The 17,124-nt window shown below is 41.1% G+C and overlaps 1 protein-coding gene across 1 annotated transcript; it reads right to left on the bottom strand.

Annotated features, from left to right (window-relative positions):
- Window positions 1-213: 213 nt before the first annotated feature.
- Window positions 214-8,702, bottom strand: LOC146002939 (uncharacterized). Its single transcript, XM_083141097.1, has 2 exons — window positions 6,172-8,702; window positions 214-4,981 (listed from the first exon to the last, which is right to left on the bottom strand). The coding sequence occupies exons 1-2, from the start codon at window positions 8,700-8,702 to the stop codon at window positions 214-216; spliced, it is 7,299 nt and encodes a 2,432-aa protein (XP_082997223.1).
- Between the last annotated feature and the right edge of the window lie 8,422 nt (window positions 8,703-17,124).

Here is a 17,124-nt window from a genome sequence, read left to right on the forward strand (position 1 = left end):
GCCAACACCTACTTGGCAAATATAAAGAGAAATGTCTTGGCCGCCATGTTGGATCCAAGTACATTGTGGGGGCCAACATACCGCCCACCTTGAGATATATAATTTCAAAAAATAAAAAATTAAATGGTACACTGCAAACAAAAAATATGAAAAACAATTTTACACATATTGTACACTATAACTATTTGAAATTATTGAATGCAAATGTTCAATTTATGAATTTTGACAATCATTATTAAATGGCAAAAGACATAGCTTTACAACTGGTCTTTTGTAATTGCCGGTACTGGTTTTCACTGTAACAGTCCTTACGAGTCCATCAGTACCTGGATGAACGTCACATATTCTTCCAAGTTTCCATTGTTGTGGAGGAAGCTGATCATCTCTTATGAGAACCAAATCACCAACTTGAAGATTTTTCTGTTGTGTTCTCCACTTCGAACGTTGTTGCAGCTGGGTGAGATAGTCTCGAGACCAACGTTTCCAGAAATGTTGCATCAAATTTTGTGTAAGTTGCCACCGTGAAAGTCTGTTAAGTTTATATGTGGTAAGATCTCTTTCTGGAGCTGACACCAATGCATCTCCTATCAGAAAGTGTCCTGGAGTAAGAGCTTGCATATCATTTGGGTCACTGGAAATGGCTGTGAGTGGTCTCGAATTTAAACACGCTTCAATCTGTGCTAATACAGTGCACAATTCTTCAAATGTGAGCAACGTATTTCCCACAATTCTTTTAAGATGGAATTTCACTGATTTTATTCCACTTTCCCACAATCCTCCTGCATGAGGATTTAGAGGTGCGTTGAAATGCCATTGTATTCCCAAACTGCTCAGATTATTTGCTATTTTTTCATTGTGCTTGCAATTGTTCACAGTTTTTAGGATGTCTTTTAGCTCTTTGTTTGCACCAACAAACGTAGTACCACAGTCACTGTACATGTCACGTGGCTTTCCTCGTCGAGAGACAAATCTTCTAAGAGCAGCTAAAAAGGCTGCAGTGGTTGCACTACTCACTACTTCAAGATGAATAGCCTTAGAGGAAAAGCAAATAAACAATGCGATGTAGCCTTTGTAACTTCGACGAGAACGACCACTCATTTCCTTAAGAATTACTGGTCCAGCGTAATCCACTCCACATTGTAAGAATGGCCTATTAACTGTTACTCTTGGTGATGGCAAGTTTCCCATTAGTTGTTTTGATATGGTGGGATTATATCTATGGCACGTCACACATTTTTTCACTAATTGACGCACTCTGTCACGACCATGAATTATCCAAAATTTCTGGCGTAGCGTTGCAAGAACCAGTTGTGGCCCTGCATGCAAAAGAACAATGTGCTCATATGCAATAATTAAGTCTGTTAATCTATGCTTCTTGGGCAGCAAAATAGGATATTTGGCACTGTATGGAATGTTACTGTGTTTCAATCTGCCGCCCACCCTGAGAACACCTAGTTCATCAAAAAATGGATTTAAACTATGCAAGGTACTCCCTGAAGATATGGGTAAACCATTGTTAAGAGCATTAATTTCACTGGCAAATTCACTCTGTTGCACAATTTTCACTAACACCAGAAGTGTGTCCCACAACTCTTTTGTGCTCAATGGACCATGCAGTTTGTTAGTTTTGTTGCGGGCATTGAAAATGAACCGTTTACACCAGGCCACTACACGTTGCAGTTTATTTAGAGAAGAATACCTCTCAAATAGCGGGTTGTCTTGTGTTGACACAAGGATTACAACAGACTGCTTCTGTTCTACACTCACTTCACTACATTCTTGTATGTCACACTTGTTTTCAAGCAATTGTAGCTCATGTAAAAATGGAGGCCCTTGCCACCATAAATAATGTGTCACTAAGCTGGAAGGGGGAATCCCACGACTAGCACAGTCGGCAGGATTGTCTTTACTGCTGACATGACACCACTTTATATCACCTTCCTCTTGTATTTTAGAGACCCGATTCGCCACAAAAGTTTTCCAACGACTAGGACATGAAGCTATCCAAGCTAAAACTATTTTGGAGTCCGAATAGGAGGTAACAGTTGTGAAGTTGACTGGCAATGCTTTTCGCACATAAGTAATGAGGCGAACCAACAATAATGCAGCACAAAGTTCCAGTCGTGGAAGTGTTATCTTTTTCAGAGGAGCCACTCTTGTTTTTGAGGCAACAAGTTTTACCTGGACTTGTTCATCAGCACAGAAACACCTAAGGTAAACAACCGCTGCATAGGCTGCTTCAGATGCATCACAAAACCCGACTAAATGAAGCTCGATACAGTCTTTTGGAATGATGCAACGTTCAATTCTAATAGTTTGCAAATTTGGTAAATCACTGCAGTAACTAACCCACTTATGAACTAGATTAGTTGGAAGTTCATCATCCCAGTCAAGTTCTAATTTCCACAGTTCTTGTATCAATAATTTGGCTTTCACTGTGGTAGGTGATAGCCAGCCCAAAGGATCAAATAACTTAGAGATCTCTGAGAGGAGAAGTCGCTTGGTCAACACAGAATGCATAATTGGACTCACTACATTAAAGGAGAAATGATCCAAGGAAGGACACCACTGAATCCCCAATGTTTTCTTACAGTCACTGTCATTAAATTGAAACGGCACGTTTCTTTCAAGCAATTCGCTTGGAATACTGTCTAACACCTTAGGATCATTGGAGGACCATTTGCGAAGTTCAAAACCACCTTTAAGCAGGAGTTGGGTTAGTTGATGGTACAGTTCTATAGCACCCTCCGTAGAATCACTCCCACTTAAAAAATCGTCTATGTACACATGATTAAGTAACACATTTGAAGCAAGGGGGAAATTTGCACCTTCATCTTCACGTAATTGTTGCAGACACCTCGTAGCTAAGTATGGTGCACAAGCAGTACCATAAGTGACAGTCAATAATCTGAAGTCTTGAAATGGTTCACTAGGATTCTCTCTCCACACAATTCTCTGAAAGTCTGTATCCTTTCGATTAACTTTCACTTGTCTATACATTTTTGAGATGTCAGAAGTTAGGGCTACTTGATGTATTCTGAATTGTAATATCACACTAATGATATCACTTTGTAACTTAGGGCCAATCATTAAAGTGTCATTAAGAGAAACACCTGTAGACGTTTTACAACTGCCATCAAAAACTACACGAATAGGTGAGGTCGTACTGTCTTTAAATACAGGATGATGAGGAAAATAAAAGCTTTCACTAGGCACCTTATCTATTTCTTCAGGGGGGATGAGTTCCATATGTCCAAGTTCTCTATACTCAGTCATGAAAGCATTATACTGTTTACGAAGTTCAGGGGAGTGAGAAAGTCTGCGTTCTTGACTTTTAAGTCTCCTAACTGCTGTTTCTCTTGAAAACCCTAACACCACATCATTATTCTTAAATGGTAAGCTAACTACATAACGACCATTCTCTCGTTGTTGATTAGCTATGAAATGTGCTTCACACTTTTTCTCTTCTGACGTTAAATGATTAAGGGTTGGCAATGCTTCAAGTTCCCAGAAATTACGTACGTTAGTATTCAAATCACATGACACATGGAAAGATGAGACTGAGTTGGTATTTGCATTACCAACACTACCATCAATTTGCCCTGATAACACCCAACCGAAGACTGTTTCTAAAGCTGATGGAGTACCAGGAGGTCCCACGCAGCGTCCACTTCCAAACAATAAAGGAAAAATGTCACAGCCCAGTAAAATATCCACAGGAGCACTCACGTTAAATGTAGGATCAGCCAAGGGTAAGCCCTGTATGTGTGACCAAGTGCACGCCCCTGGTGCTTGCACCCTTGGCAAATTACCTGTAATTTTCTTCACTACCACAGCCCTGACACTGTACAGTTGTGTCTTGCACTTTGACAGAAACTGAACATTGGCTATAGCATTGGCTGTGTAAACACCCTTTTCAGTTATGCCAGAAATATTTATGTTTGTGCGTTGCTTAGGTAACTGCAACCTTTGTAAACACGTCTCAGACACAAAGGACACTTCCGATGCAGAGTCTAGGAGCACACGACAAGGCTGAAAGTAACCTTGTTTGTTTTTAACATTAACAATAGCCGTACATAACAATACTTGTGATACACCAGAGGATTTAACTAACTTGTTTTCTGCAACATGAGATGACACTTGTGGGGGAGAGGAACTGGTCGACTGCCCATTCTTGTTAGCCTTGTCAAAATGAATTAAAGTATGGTGATATTTTCCACAGACGCGACACCCGTTTGATGTACATACTCTTAATTTGTGCTGTTGAAAACAATTAAAGCAAAGCGCCTTCTCTTTCACAAAACTGTGCCTTTGTTGCACGGACATTTGAAGAAACTCTTCACACTTGTGTAGTTTGTGTTGCTTGGTGCGGCATTTCGGGCAGAAGGAAACAGCTGATGATACAAAGGAAGAGGTTGACGGCTTATTATGACTCACCGCCTTCCGCCGATTGTTGTTTTCACTTGCCATTGACGACAATGCACGCGCACGCTGATCTAGGAACTGGGTCAACTCGGAAAAACTAGGCACTTCTTGCGACGTGAGAGAGAGTTCCCATTGTTTTCTTGACTCAGGATCGAGCTTTTTTGTTGTATGATAAACAAGAATCGCGTCCCAAGATTCAACAGGTACACCGAGCACCTTTAAAACACGAATGCACTCATTTGTAGTGTCGATAAGACGACGTAAACTTGTGTGCGAGTTCTCATTCACTTGCGGCTGATTCACTTGCGGCTGATTCACCAGTCGCTGGACAGTGTTGCTAACTAATTCCCTCTTGTTAGAATAGCGGTTATTGAGCAACTCCCACGCATGTTGATAGTTTTCATCTGTCACTGCTAACGATTGTATAAGCAAGGCAGCCTCGCCCCTGAGAGAAGCCTTCAAATACTGAAGTTTTTGTGCACCACTTAAGTTCGCGTTTTTATCGACACTTGCACTAAACAAATCATGAAAACTTAGCCAGTCCTCCAGCGATCCGCTGAAGGAAGGAATTTCCAATCTCGGTAGTTTAACTTCACCTACATGTTGCTGGGGTGGGCTGTCACGTGATGATGACGTCACTGATGTAAGACTTCCTGATGCCGTTAATTGTGCTGACCGAAGCTTCTAGACAATTTGATCAAGTCTGTCTTCTTCCACACCTAATTCACCTTCATATCTTTCGAAGTCACTAGCGTCCCTTGCAGCAAGATCAATTAATAATTGTTTGCAGTCACTTGATAGTTGCGTCGCTTTATCACCACACAAAGACATCGTGGCATTGTCTAAAGTCCCGGAATTGACACGATTCTCGAGACGCGTAATCTCACGTTTTAGCACTGTCTTTGCTGCGAGAATTCGCTCCATTTTTACGCGTTCGCGAACCGCGAACCGACCGAAAATTGGCAAACCGGATTGCACTACACGCTGGTAACGAAAGATGCTTGTTTAGGCCAGCACCACGCCTTGATGACGTCAGTTTCTTTGTTCGCGTCTCGCGGGCGAGGAACTAACGAACGGAAAATACGAAAAGTGTGATAAGAAGTTCTGTACAGAGACTGTCTTTGTCACACAAATGCACGCTCACAGTCACAGTTCACAAATATGCATGTAGAAAAACACAAAGTCACTAGAATCACTTTCACGGAATGTCACACATCCGGCTATGGAGGACCATGTCGGGGAGCGAGCCCCGTTCCGATTTGTATCCAAAAACTTTCGGTGGTTGGGTAGGTGAATTTGCAAAGGACACTCACCATATGTAAATTACATGTTTAATGACAGACACATAAGTTTACATACATTACACATTCCCTGTCACACAGATGACAAGAGAGAAAACTGTAGACACAAAACGACGTCCTGCAGCCATACTTGCTGCGCACTCGAAGACAAGTGTTGCCAACACCTACTTGGCAAATATAAAGAGAAATGTCTTGGCCGCCATGTTGGATCCAAGTACATTGTGGGGGCCAACAGGGGGACATAGCCCCTGCTACCTATAAGACTACGCCATAATAACTAATAAGAAATATATATGCAAATTGATATTACAACATTATATTACACACATGAACAAGATTATAACACTAATATTCTTTAAAATTGTGAACTTTATTTTGTTTCTCTTTTTTTTTTTTCCAATGCCAGCGGCACAATACGGTCTCTTGTATGACCAGCTCTTCTCACCTCGACCCTCCATGGCTTTCTCCGGCTGTTTCCTGGGCCGTGACGTAGGGCTTTAAATGGCTGCTGTTATAAACCCCGGCGTCTTTGTCGTTTCTTACGTCCCACAGCTGATAGGAATTAACTCTTACAACATTTCTGACCGAAAATGGCCCTTCGTACAGCTGGGCGAACTTCTTAAAGACCCCTTTTGCAACCTCCGAGGACACGTTGGTCTTGCGGAGAACTAGATCACCAGGTTTGTAGGATATTGTATGATGTTTGTCATATATTCTCTTTCTTCTCTCTGCTTCTAGTTGTATGTTCTCTTTAACTTTGAGAAGTTTATACTCATATGGAGGGGAAGCGTTCAGCTGAGGCAAGCGAAACAGCTTCATGAGTTCCTGATCAGGTTTCCGGTTGAAAAATATTTCATACGGAGATGCTTTTGTGCTCGAATGTGTAGCCATGTTGATGCATCTGGCAATATCTGGAACGTGCAAAGGCCACTGCTTGTGATTGTGGCTCGTGTAAGCTCTAAAGAGGCGCCCTAACTCCTTCATTACTCTTTCCACCGGGTTTGCTTTCTGGTTTCTTACGCTAACAAACTGAGCTTCTATACCTCTATCGGCTAGCGACCTCTTCCATTTATGCGCCTTGAATTGAGTTCCCTGGTCTGTTATGATTGTTTGTACATTTGGGCACAGCAGTAAAAACTCATTCAACACTTTGTTAAGTATGGCACTGGTGGTAACTTTCCGCATTGCGTAGATAGCAATACATTTACTGAAAACATCACAAAGAACCAAGCAATATTGCAAGCCGTATTTTGCCTTAGGCAGGGCCCCGGCAATTAGAACTCCTGGCTCCTCTGCCAACACTGCTTGCATGGGTCCTTTCAGCTCTTTATTAGGATGTTTTGTTCGTTGGCACAAATCACACTCCGAAACAAATTGCCTGATTTGTTTTCTCATTTTTCGCCATGTGAAGTGCTCTGAAATGGCCATGAATGTTTTCCACTCCCCAAAATGACCTCTTTTGTGGTAAAAGTCTATCACTTCTCGCGTAATATTTCCGGGCACACACATTTTTAGCAAGCATCCTTCCTTTCTACACAATATGATGGTGTATCGAAACCCCTGCTTCACTACATCTTGACATCCTTTATCGCCATATTCATTTATAATATGACCTAATACTGGATCATCCGCCTGCAGCTTAGGCAACCTATGCATGGATTGCACAAGCTCTGTTGGAGGGTTGAAATGCACGGCCGCCACGACTATTCCAGGGGCCTTCAGATCACTACAGGGACCCTTTCTTACAGCACTAGGGTATCTTGACAAGTAATCAGCCATATTTTCCGCCCCTCTGATATACTGTATTTCGAAATCCAAAGCTTGCAAAAGAAGAATCCAGCGCGTTATCTTTGCATTTGCGAGTTTGCAGCTTAACAAGAATTTCAGAGCTTTGTGATCAGTTCTTATTATGAAATGCGTATCTGTTAAGTACAATGCATTCTTTTGTATGCCATAAACAATGCTCAGCAACTCTTTCTGTGTAATTGTGTAATTGCCCTCACAATCATTTAGAACCCTGCTACAGCAACTTATTATACGAGGTTCACCATTATCGTCTCTTTGGTATAAAATAGCTGAAATAGACCTGTCACATGCATCGCATTCTAGATAGTACTCTCTAACTTGCCACGGCTGGTGCAATATCACATCACGTAAAAATGCCTCCTTTATTCTCACGAATGCCTCTTCCTGACGAGATCCCCAAATAAATATCTTATTTTTCTTCAGTAGTTCTACCAAAGGTACAGTCAGCTCTGCATGATCGTGCTGGAATGCTCTGTAGAAGTTCAGAAAGCCAAGGAGACTCTTTAGCTCCCGCACATTTCTTGGCCTTCGGAAATCTTGCAACGTTTGCATTTTTTCTGGGTCTTTTCTTATGCCCTGTGAAGATACTTTCATTCCCAACAACGATACTTCCTCTTGAGCGAAATTACATTTTCTTAGCTTCAACGTTAGTCCACTATCCCTCAACTTATTGAAAACAATCCGCAAATGACGCAAGTGCTCTTCATAATCATCATCAGCAACAGTAATATCGTCACAATATGCGTCGCAGTATTCTCTAACATCTTCACCCAGTACAGCTTTCAAGCATCGAACTGCACTCGCCATGCTAGTTTTCAGGCCAAAACACATCCTCTTGTAACAATATGTAACGTTATTATATATGAATCCAAGATACTTCTGATGTTCTTCCTTGACAGGTATTTGAAGGAAAAACGAGGTCAAGTCAATGCAAGTAATGTAGCGTTTACCTTCAAACTTCTGTAAAATCTCCATTGGAGTGGACGGGGCGTCATGCTGTGCTTTCAGCACTTCATTCGCTCTCCTTGCGTCAAGACAAATTCTAACATCATTCGTTCCGGGTTTCTTCACGCATACTAGAGGGTTCAGGTAGCATGTTGGTCTCTGCTCTATTATTCCCCAAAGAAGCATTTCTTGAATTTGCTTGTCAACTTTCTCTCTATGTTGCATGGGGATAGGATAAAGCTTCTGTCCCCAAGGTCTATCATCAGTAATTTCAAGCTCGTGTTCATAATTCTTGACTAATCCCGGCTTCTCATCGAAAATATCCCTAAATTATATTAATAGATCTTGAAGCGCTGCTTGTTGATCTCCGGTTAGACCTTCTGTAGCCATAACGTGATCCTCAATCTGTCGTCTTGTAGCTTTCGTGATATTGTCTTCCATTGTGCCCACGTACACGGCAGCCTCAGTCACTTGAGGTTTTGCGTCCTTAGAGTTCATGTTTTTTGTTAAACTATCATTTACATAACTCCTTAACGATTTGTTCTCTGCCTCGTCACAACAACATATAGGCTCCTTGCATTCATAAGATAGAAAAAGGGTCGGCACCCCGTCGGCTATTTGCACCTCTTCCTGCGACAAGAATTTAATTTCAACACCTTGTTGCTCTATTGTCATCGCCACAATGTTTCGATCATAATCAATGACAGCTCGACACGCCTTCAAGAAATCTGATCCTAATAGAATTGGTTTCACTAGATTTCGAATTACAAGACACACGACATCAGTGGTCACTTCCCCAAATGACAGCGGAACGTATGCTTGCGTCACCACCTTTGATGCTTTGTTGCCGAAGGCTGATATTACTTTAATGCTCCCTACGCTTAACTGAGGGATATCAGGCTTCCATTTTACTATTTCTAACCACACTTCTTCTGATAAACAAGTGACCATAGCCCCTGAGTCGGCCAATGCTTGATAATGGCTTCCACCTATACCAACTGAAATAATAGGCATTCTTAGCACCTCGCTTTTCGAAACTTCATTTTCATTCTGAATGAGCTGGTCAAATATCGAACAAACAACGTCTCCATTTCCATTGTTATTGTGGTTAATATTTACTGCATCTCTTGTATAAACTTGCATTACTTTAGTTTCATATTCATCCATTTCATCCTCACAATTTGTACTTTCTTCCCCAGATAAATCAAAAGATCCATTTATCGCAGTCCGGTTTCCTAAGTGTCTTTCCGCATTTCGGATATTTCCCTTTTGTCATGCTTCATTATTGGAGGGACAGTCTTCCTCATTTTGCCTTGCCACTGATACACTGTTGGCAGAAAAGAACCGCGAGCTCTGTTGTCCGCGACGCGCCTCTTCCTCCCCCCTAGACCCGTGGTTGCCACCATTACGTCTGCCGTAGCTCCCCCCTCCTCGGCCTTGCTGCGTGAAGGGTCTGGGGCCCTGAGGCGGTTGCCTCTCGAACCTGTTGACATTCCTCTCATTGTCGCGAGAATAACTCTCACTTGGGCTGACGTAATTATTCCGTCTGTCTCTATCAGTTTCTCCGCCACGCACAGAATTTACCTGTCTCATCCTCGCTCTATTGTTTGGTTGAAAAGTTGCAGCATGCGACGTTTCTTGTATTTCCTTAAGAAGGTTAATTAGCTGCTTAGAGGTGTCGACCGGTGACCCAATGAGGCACCTCTGAGCGTACGCAGGCAATTGCTTTATAGCCATTTTAGCTAACATCCTGTCATCGAGCGGCGAAGGTAATATTGCGTTCTTCTGGACAAGGGTCATAACATATTCACATAAAGATTTCCCGTCGGCTGGATTGTATCGAGAAGTAAAGAGCTCAGCACGCAGTCTCAGGAGTCTCTCTTCACTCAGGTACTCTTGACAAAAACAACTTTCAAACCCCTTGTAATCCGTAATATTGCCTTTGTGGATAGTAAACCAATTAGCAGCCGCGTTTCTCAACGACAGCCCAGCGACCTGGGCTTGTTGCTCGTACGGTACCTGAGACAATGCTAAATATGTCCTCATTTCTTGCATGTAATTGTGCGTTTTTAATTCATCCTCTGTTCCGTGATAGGTGGGCAATTTCAAATCTCAATGCATTATTGCCATTGTTAGAGGGCGTAACTGAGCTTGGCCGTGAACTTTGCCTCTCACCTTTATCTGTGAAAGTATCTAACCGCCGAGTGACCGCGGAGATAGCCGATTCTGTATCCTTTCTTACAGATACAATGTCCCTTTTAAGGCCCGACACTTCATCTGTCAACAAAGCAACCTCTTGATGGAATGCGTCATACTGTTGCTGCAGTGCGTTGTTGAATTCTGCCATCGCTGCTTGCATTACATTTTCTGCAGTTTTCTCGCAGTCACCTCCTGTGTGGATGCGTATATCCTCCATTCTATTATTGTTGAGAGTGGTGACCCTTTCCTCTAATTTATTTGCCCTATCGCTTACGCAATCTATTCTGGAGGCAGTGATCTGATTAATCTCAATGAATTCGCTCTCAAGCTGACCCATCCTTTCCTCAACAACCCTATTGGATTGGGACAAATCTTTAAAAATTTTCTTCACTTCCACTTTTAGTTCTTGGTGACCTTTTTCCAAGCGTTTTACCTCATCTTTTAAATTGTTATGATTTTTCTGGAGCTCTTCCTGATATTTTTCTAACCTCTTCCGTGTTTCCTGCTGATCTTTTTTCATTTCTTCGAGGGTACCTTGGACATTTTGGAGTAAGGCAAAAATTTCTTCATTAGTTATCTGGCCTCCCCCCAAGCAATTACCACCGACAGATTTATGAACCGCCCCTGTGCATTTAGCACTCCTCTCTGGACTTAACGTTCCCTCCACAGTGGCGTCTTTAGGACGACCCTTTGGAGAAGGAATAAAACTAGACGTGACATTATCACGCGTACGCCTCCCCATAATGCTAGTCATGAATCTATTCCTTTTCTCACGTTAAATAAAACACTAACAACAACACAAATTTAGAAATACACCACAAAAAAAATAACATTGCTTAAGTCCTGAAATAAAGATTTAAAATTACCTATAAAATTTACTTTCTATTCTACACTACAGCATGCATCCTCACATACGATCCATGGCAAATACAACGGAACTGGCATTTTGATTTTTATCCTTTCAGATTTAAAACTGTGTTACTAATCTTTTGTTTCCTTCCTTTGATTTTTTTTACAGCTTATGTGGATCCGCGCCACGCTATTGGGCGCCATGTGACGCACAACGGGGAGAGGCGAAAGGGATGGCATGAGACTCTTTATGAAAGTTTACGTAGGTGTTAACCCTTTCCCCACCTCGCCGCCGTGAGCACTATAATTTGTTCATAAAAAAAAACAATTAGTACAATAATATTTATACAAATATTGAATTTATTATTTCTGCGTTGTTAAAAAAAATATGATTAAATGATTGTGAACATTATAAGTATATACTTTTGCTTCTTATTGTATTTACAGTTCCGTCTTAGTTATTAGAGGCCTCTACTATTTGTTTTACTTATTCCATGCACACACCCCTTTCGTTGGGGCCCTTATTCACTGCACTCTCACCTGCATATTCCTTCTAACCTAGTCCAGTACTCTTCTTTTACGCACTTTCCTTCTGCGGCTTTATTCTTTCACTATGTCCAATCCTTTCCTAAGATCCTTGCTTCGATATTACACATGTCAAAAAAATCCTTATCCGCACTATTTGCACAATGCACACTCGCACACTCTCTACAGGCTGTTTTACTATGTCCTTCTACTCCGCCATATTCTATCTTTGTTGTGTCTTTTTGTAGACTCTCTCCTCGAAGAGAGAGAAAAAACATTAAAAAACTTCCCCCTTCTCCCCCCTGGGGTGGTTCTTGGACTGACCGGCAGAGGGGGTGTCCAACAAGAGTCCTTTTTGGTCAGTCACACGAGGTGCTGCCCTCTTGCGTATTTTGTTACACTACATGTTAAAATTCCACATCTAGCTGCCCGTAATCTGTTATGGACCGTATATGAGGGTACACTGGTAGTACTGGACCTCAACTAATCCCTAACTATAACCCAAATACCCCAGGAGAATAGGAATAGATTAATATTTAATATAAACCCAAGAAAGAAAAAATATATATAATTAAAATACGAAATTTCTACCCGCACTTTCTCGCCAGAGTCCTCCTTGACTGGATCACTTATACTCCAGAGAAGAGTGCAAACTACACACGAAACACATACAAAGAAAATAATATGTATATTATTATTGAAAAAGAAATTCTAAACTGGTGGTTGCCTCACTGAGGGGCAAGGAAGGTATTTTTTTCCAAGGGGGGCCAACGTGGTATATTTTCCCCAATAATAGTGTTCATCCCTCAAAAAACATTGCTTAAATTTGAATATATCATGTTCGTGCAATAATTAACACACATTATTGTGGCTGAAATTAAATTATATGTGTGAAATATGTAATTTTTGGTTAACTTTCGTTTTAGAGAGGGGGCAACGGCCCCCCTTTGCCCCCCTTCCGCACGCCCATGTCGACGTGTCTCCCCTCCCATATCCATTCCAGTCCAATTTCGTATAGTTTCCCTTTGATCTCTATCGCCAAGGTTCCCATTTCCTCCCCTTGTACCCGTTGCATCAGCGCTTGCCATTTTACCGAGTTCTTCCTTCTCGATATTAATGTCGCCCAGTATTTAACGCTTCCCAACATGCCCCAGGTATGCTCCCTGACCAGTCCAAGGTCCCGTATATGCCGCACTTTGCAGTGGCCATGCTGATATGCAAAGCTCTCTTGTAAAATGTGCTTTGTAATCTGTTTAGTACATCGCCCCCCTTTGCTCCCCATATCTCCCCCCCTACCCTATTGACCCTATTAATAATGTACGATACAGTTTTTCCACAAAATGTATTTCTCCAATTTCCATACTGTCCGCATTATTTCATTTGTTATTGCCCCAGCCTTTCCTTGTACCGTTTGCATATGTCTTGTCCAGGTCCCTTCCATAGTGAGAACTAATCCCAAGCATTTTATTCTTTTCACCCTTTCTAATTCTTGCACTCTGAAAGTCCATCTTTCGTCTTTTCCATATACATATCAGTTTTTGAACACCATAATTTTTGTTTTTGTGAGATTTACTTCCAGTTTGGATTCTCTGCTGTATTTTCCCAACCCGTCCAGAGCTCTTTGTGGTCCGGCATCTGTCTCCGAGATCAGAACCATATCATCTGCGAACAGGAGCGCCGGTACCCTTATCATCCCCACCTTGGGGGTGTCGGCTTGTTCACTCTCTATATACGCCACTATATAATATATATAGAGAGTGAAGAGCAGGGGCGACAGAACACAATCTTGCTTTACCTCCGCTTCCGATTTTCGTTTCTCTGCCACTTGACACCGTACACAGAATTCTACCTTCGAGTATTGTAGGAAACATGTCAGTACAAATTGATGAGGAGTTGTTGGGAAAGTTATTAGGGAGTCCAAGATATTAGCAAGACTAAGAGAAGGAGATAATTAGGGACAAATAATCTTGCATTATCCCACTCCGATCAGCTGAGAGCTAAAGAGAGAAATACGGGAAATATGGAAAGAACTAATTTGGTGATTTTAGTGTTTACAGGGAACCATGACAAGGTTTTAACAGATGATTATTTGCGCGGGTTGCAAAATTATTAGAAAGTTATGGAAATTTCGGAAATGTCTTCGTTGATAAAATTCTTGTTCTTTCCCTCAGGTATTCCACAGGTGGTTGGATTCGATTTGTTTACGTCCGTTTAAAGATTATTTCCAATGCTTTTATTTTTATTTAAGGAGAATACTATTCGTTGGATTGTAATAAGGAAATACTGAGGCTGAAATAGAATAGATTTCAGTGAAGGAAGATAATTAAGTTCTGTATAATTGTCGTAGGAGGAAACTTTGTTCTATGAGGGGACTCCCCGATGGTAAAGTGATAGCGTCGTCGCCTTGTAATCAAGGGGTCCCGGGTATGATACCCGGTGAAGGCATATAATGATTTGGATCCCACTTTAAACTGTGGGTCCAGTCCCGATTAGCCTTTCTGTAAATCAGATGAACGAATGTTGTATCTGTTCTTTTTATTCTGTGAATTTAGCCAAGTTTTTGAGCAAAATACATGTAGTATCTACTGTCTACATTTTCACTCGTTATCAAACAAATTTCACAAAGTAGTTTTTATAAAACTTCAGAGGGAAGCTGACAGCAATGCCAGGGGAGGCGGTAGCTCAGCGCACACCCAGCCTGGTTATGGCCAGGGTGTATTCCGAGACTATTTTTCGCCGCTCACCACTGACAGAGGTTTCGCTTTGAACAATGGACACCGTTGCTTCAGGGGCGAGGTTGACCTGCAGTAGCGGGTAAGTGCCATAAATCCAGACCTAGGAATGAAGGTTGATGCAAGGGAGGGGCAATAAAAATTCTGTAATTTGCTTTGCTTGCCTACAGGAAGTTTTGCACTAACAATAATACGAGGGACACTTAGGATCCTTTTCAGCTGCTAGGAAAAGCTGAGAGAAATGGAAAACGGCAGACTTTGAATGAAAGAAGGACAGTGAACCCCTTGTAAGATAAACAAGTCCTTTGTATTATTCGCCGACACGCAAGCTTCGATTTCGAAGCTGAGGCTATCAACAACGAAGTTATTAGAGGGTTGGAAGCCGTGACGAAGCCAGAGGGGGGTGGCAGGGGGACCCCACAAGTCAGACACTTCGCCCTCCCCCACTGTGCCCCCCAATTGAAATTAATTAAATATGGAATAATAAGAGAGTTCATTTATACGATTATGACGATTTTCACCTTTTCAAAGTGGTGTATTCTGCATGATATCACTTTCCTGCTTATATTACCAACTTGACTACATTTGTTTTAGTATATATACGAAAGTGTGTGTGTGACTTTCGTTCAAGATTCCAGCACTGACCTGGGCATAGGTGATTTCTCATTCAAGTATGTCCTGCAATCGTCGAGATTAATTTAAGTTTTAACCAGTTTTAAGAAGTGGGAAAAAGCGTTGAATGTGGATGGTTTCGAAACATATTTTGAGGACCACAAAACATCATCTGTAGTACGGGCAAATTATTCTAATCGTGGGTCGTTAGTGACAACGCTAATTAGTAAAAGACATTCAAAGTTGATTCAAGATTTGGTTGGTTGATTGATTTGGTGTTTTAAGTCCACTTTATGCACAGTATGGCTAATCGGGACTGGACCTACAGTTTAAAGTGCCTCCACTGGGTATCGAACCAGGGATCAAAGGTGATCGGAGAAAACCCGACACTACATGTCAGTTGTTGTGGATTCATCGCGGTTTCTTACTATTCAGGGACTTGAATTTCGAGATGATGAGCCTGAGGCAAACCTTAACAAAGGGAATTTCTTAGATACTCTAGAAGTTAATTTCAAAATGAGGGGATATTATTCGGAAATGTATTGAACTTGAATCTTAAAATGCAAATTACACTTAAAAATTGATTCAAAACACATCGCGGGCAGGTTCGCTCTTTCTAGTACATATCAAAGTCGAATAACTTCTTCCCACGAACTCCATAGGTGCCTGTAATTGTGTAGCACAGACATACGTTGGAGTGGTAGGGTAAGAGTAAGTAATTTCAGATTCAGAATATTTCTTGAATTATGAGATAACTGTAACCTTTTTCAAATTTTTTATCCTGTGAAAACATTTCCCTGAATTGCGAAACACAAATTTGCCCAAAACTCTTCTGCGTTACGAAGATGACACTGAAGTACTCCACTTAATGGATTTCTTTGAAATCCTAGTAAAATATAAATGGGCATTTCACAAGGTTCACACTCTAGTTGTATTCTCTGTAAGAATTCCAGTTTCCAATGCAGCGTGTGAATGTGAAAGAACCGTTTCGTCCTTATAATCTTTGAAAAGGCTTGCTCGAGACAGGATGCTGGATGCAAACTGCCTCATATGGCTGTCCTTGATATTGAGAAGAAATGTCAAGTCCTGGACGTACCAAAGCTGGGCAATGTGTTCTCCAAAACACATAGATCAGAATTCTCCTACAGGAGAATTGCAATTCACTAAGTGACTTAAGAAGATCAATTTCTTCCAACGTCACGTTTATTTTGCAAGAAAATTAAACTCTTCGAAACATTTTTACGTCATTTATATTATTATCTTATAACTTGAATATTTATATCAGTACTTTCATCTCATGAAAGACGATGAATTATAAAATTATGAATGTCTTCCAATACTGAAATAGGCCACTAGAGACAACGCAACTTACGAATAAAAAAGAATTAATGCCTTTATTAAATAGAATCATATGGAGATAAACTCGTAATCAAGAAGTAAATTTAGGCAGTAAACGTCCACTCTAAAAAAGCGACAAACACAAAACAGCATACATGAATATAATAATAATTATTATTATAACTATTATTATATATGTACTATGTATATATATGTTATATATGTAGTGTTGCCACCTTCCGCCCCCCCCCGTCACATTTCCCTGGCGCCGTCACTGGTTGGAAGTAAATTTATTAGGACGAGTAAAGTAACATTAGTTGTTGACAGTGTTGCACTAAAGGACGTGATATGTGCCACTGTTTGTATAAATGATAGGAAATTTAAGCATAAAT

This window comes from Lepisma saccharinum, chromosome 19, assembly GCF_977018435.1.
Source record: "Lepisma saccharinum chromosome 19, izLepSacc3.1, whole genome shotgun sequence".
NCBI classification, from domain to species: domain Eukaryota; kingdom Metazoa; phylum Arthropoda; class Insecta; order Zygentoma; family Lepismatidae; genus Lepisma; species Lepisma saccharinum.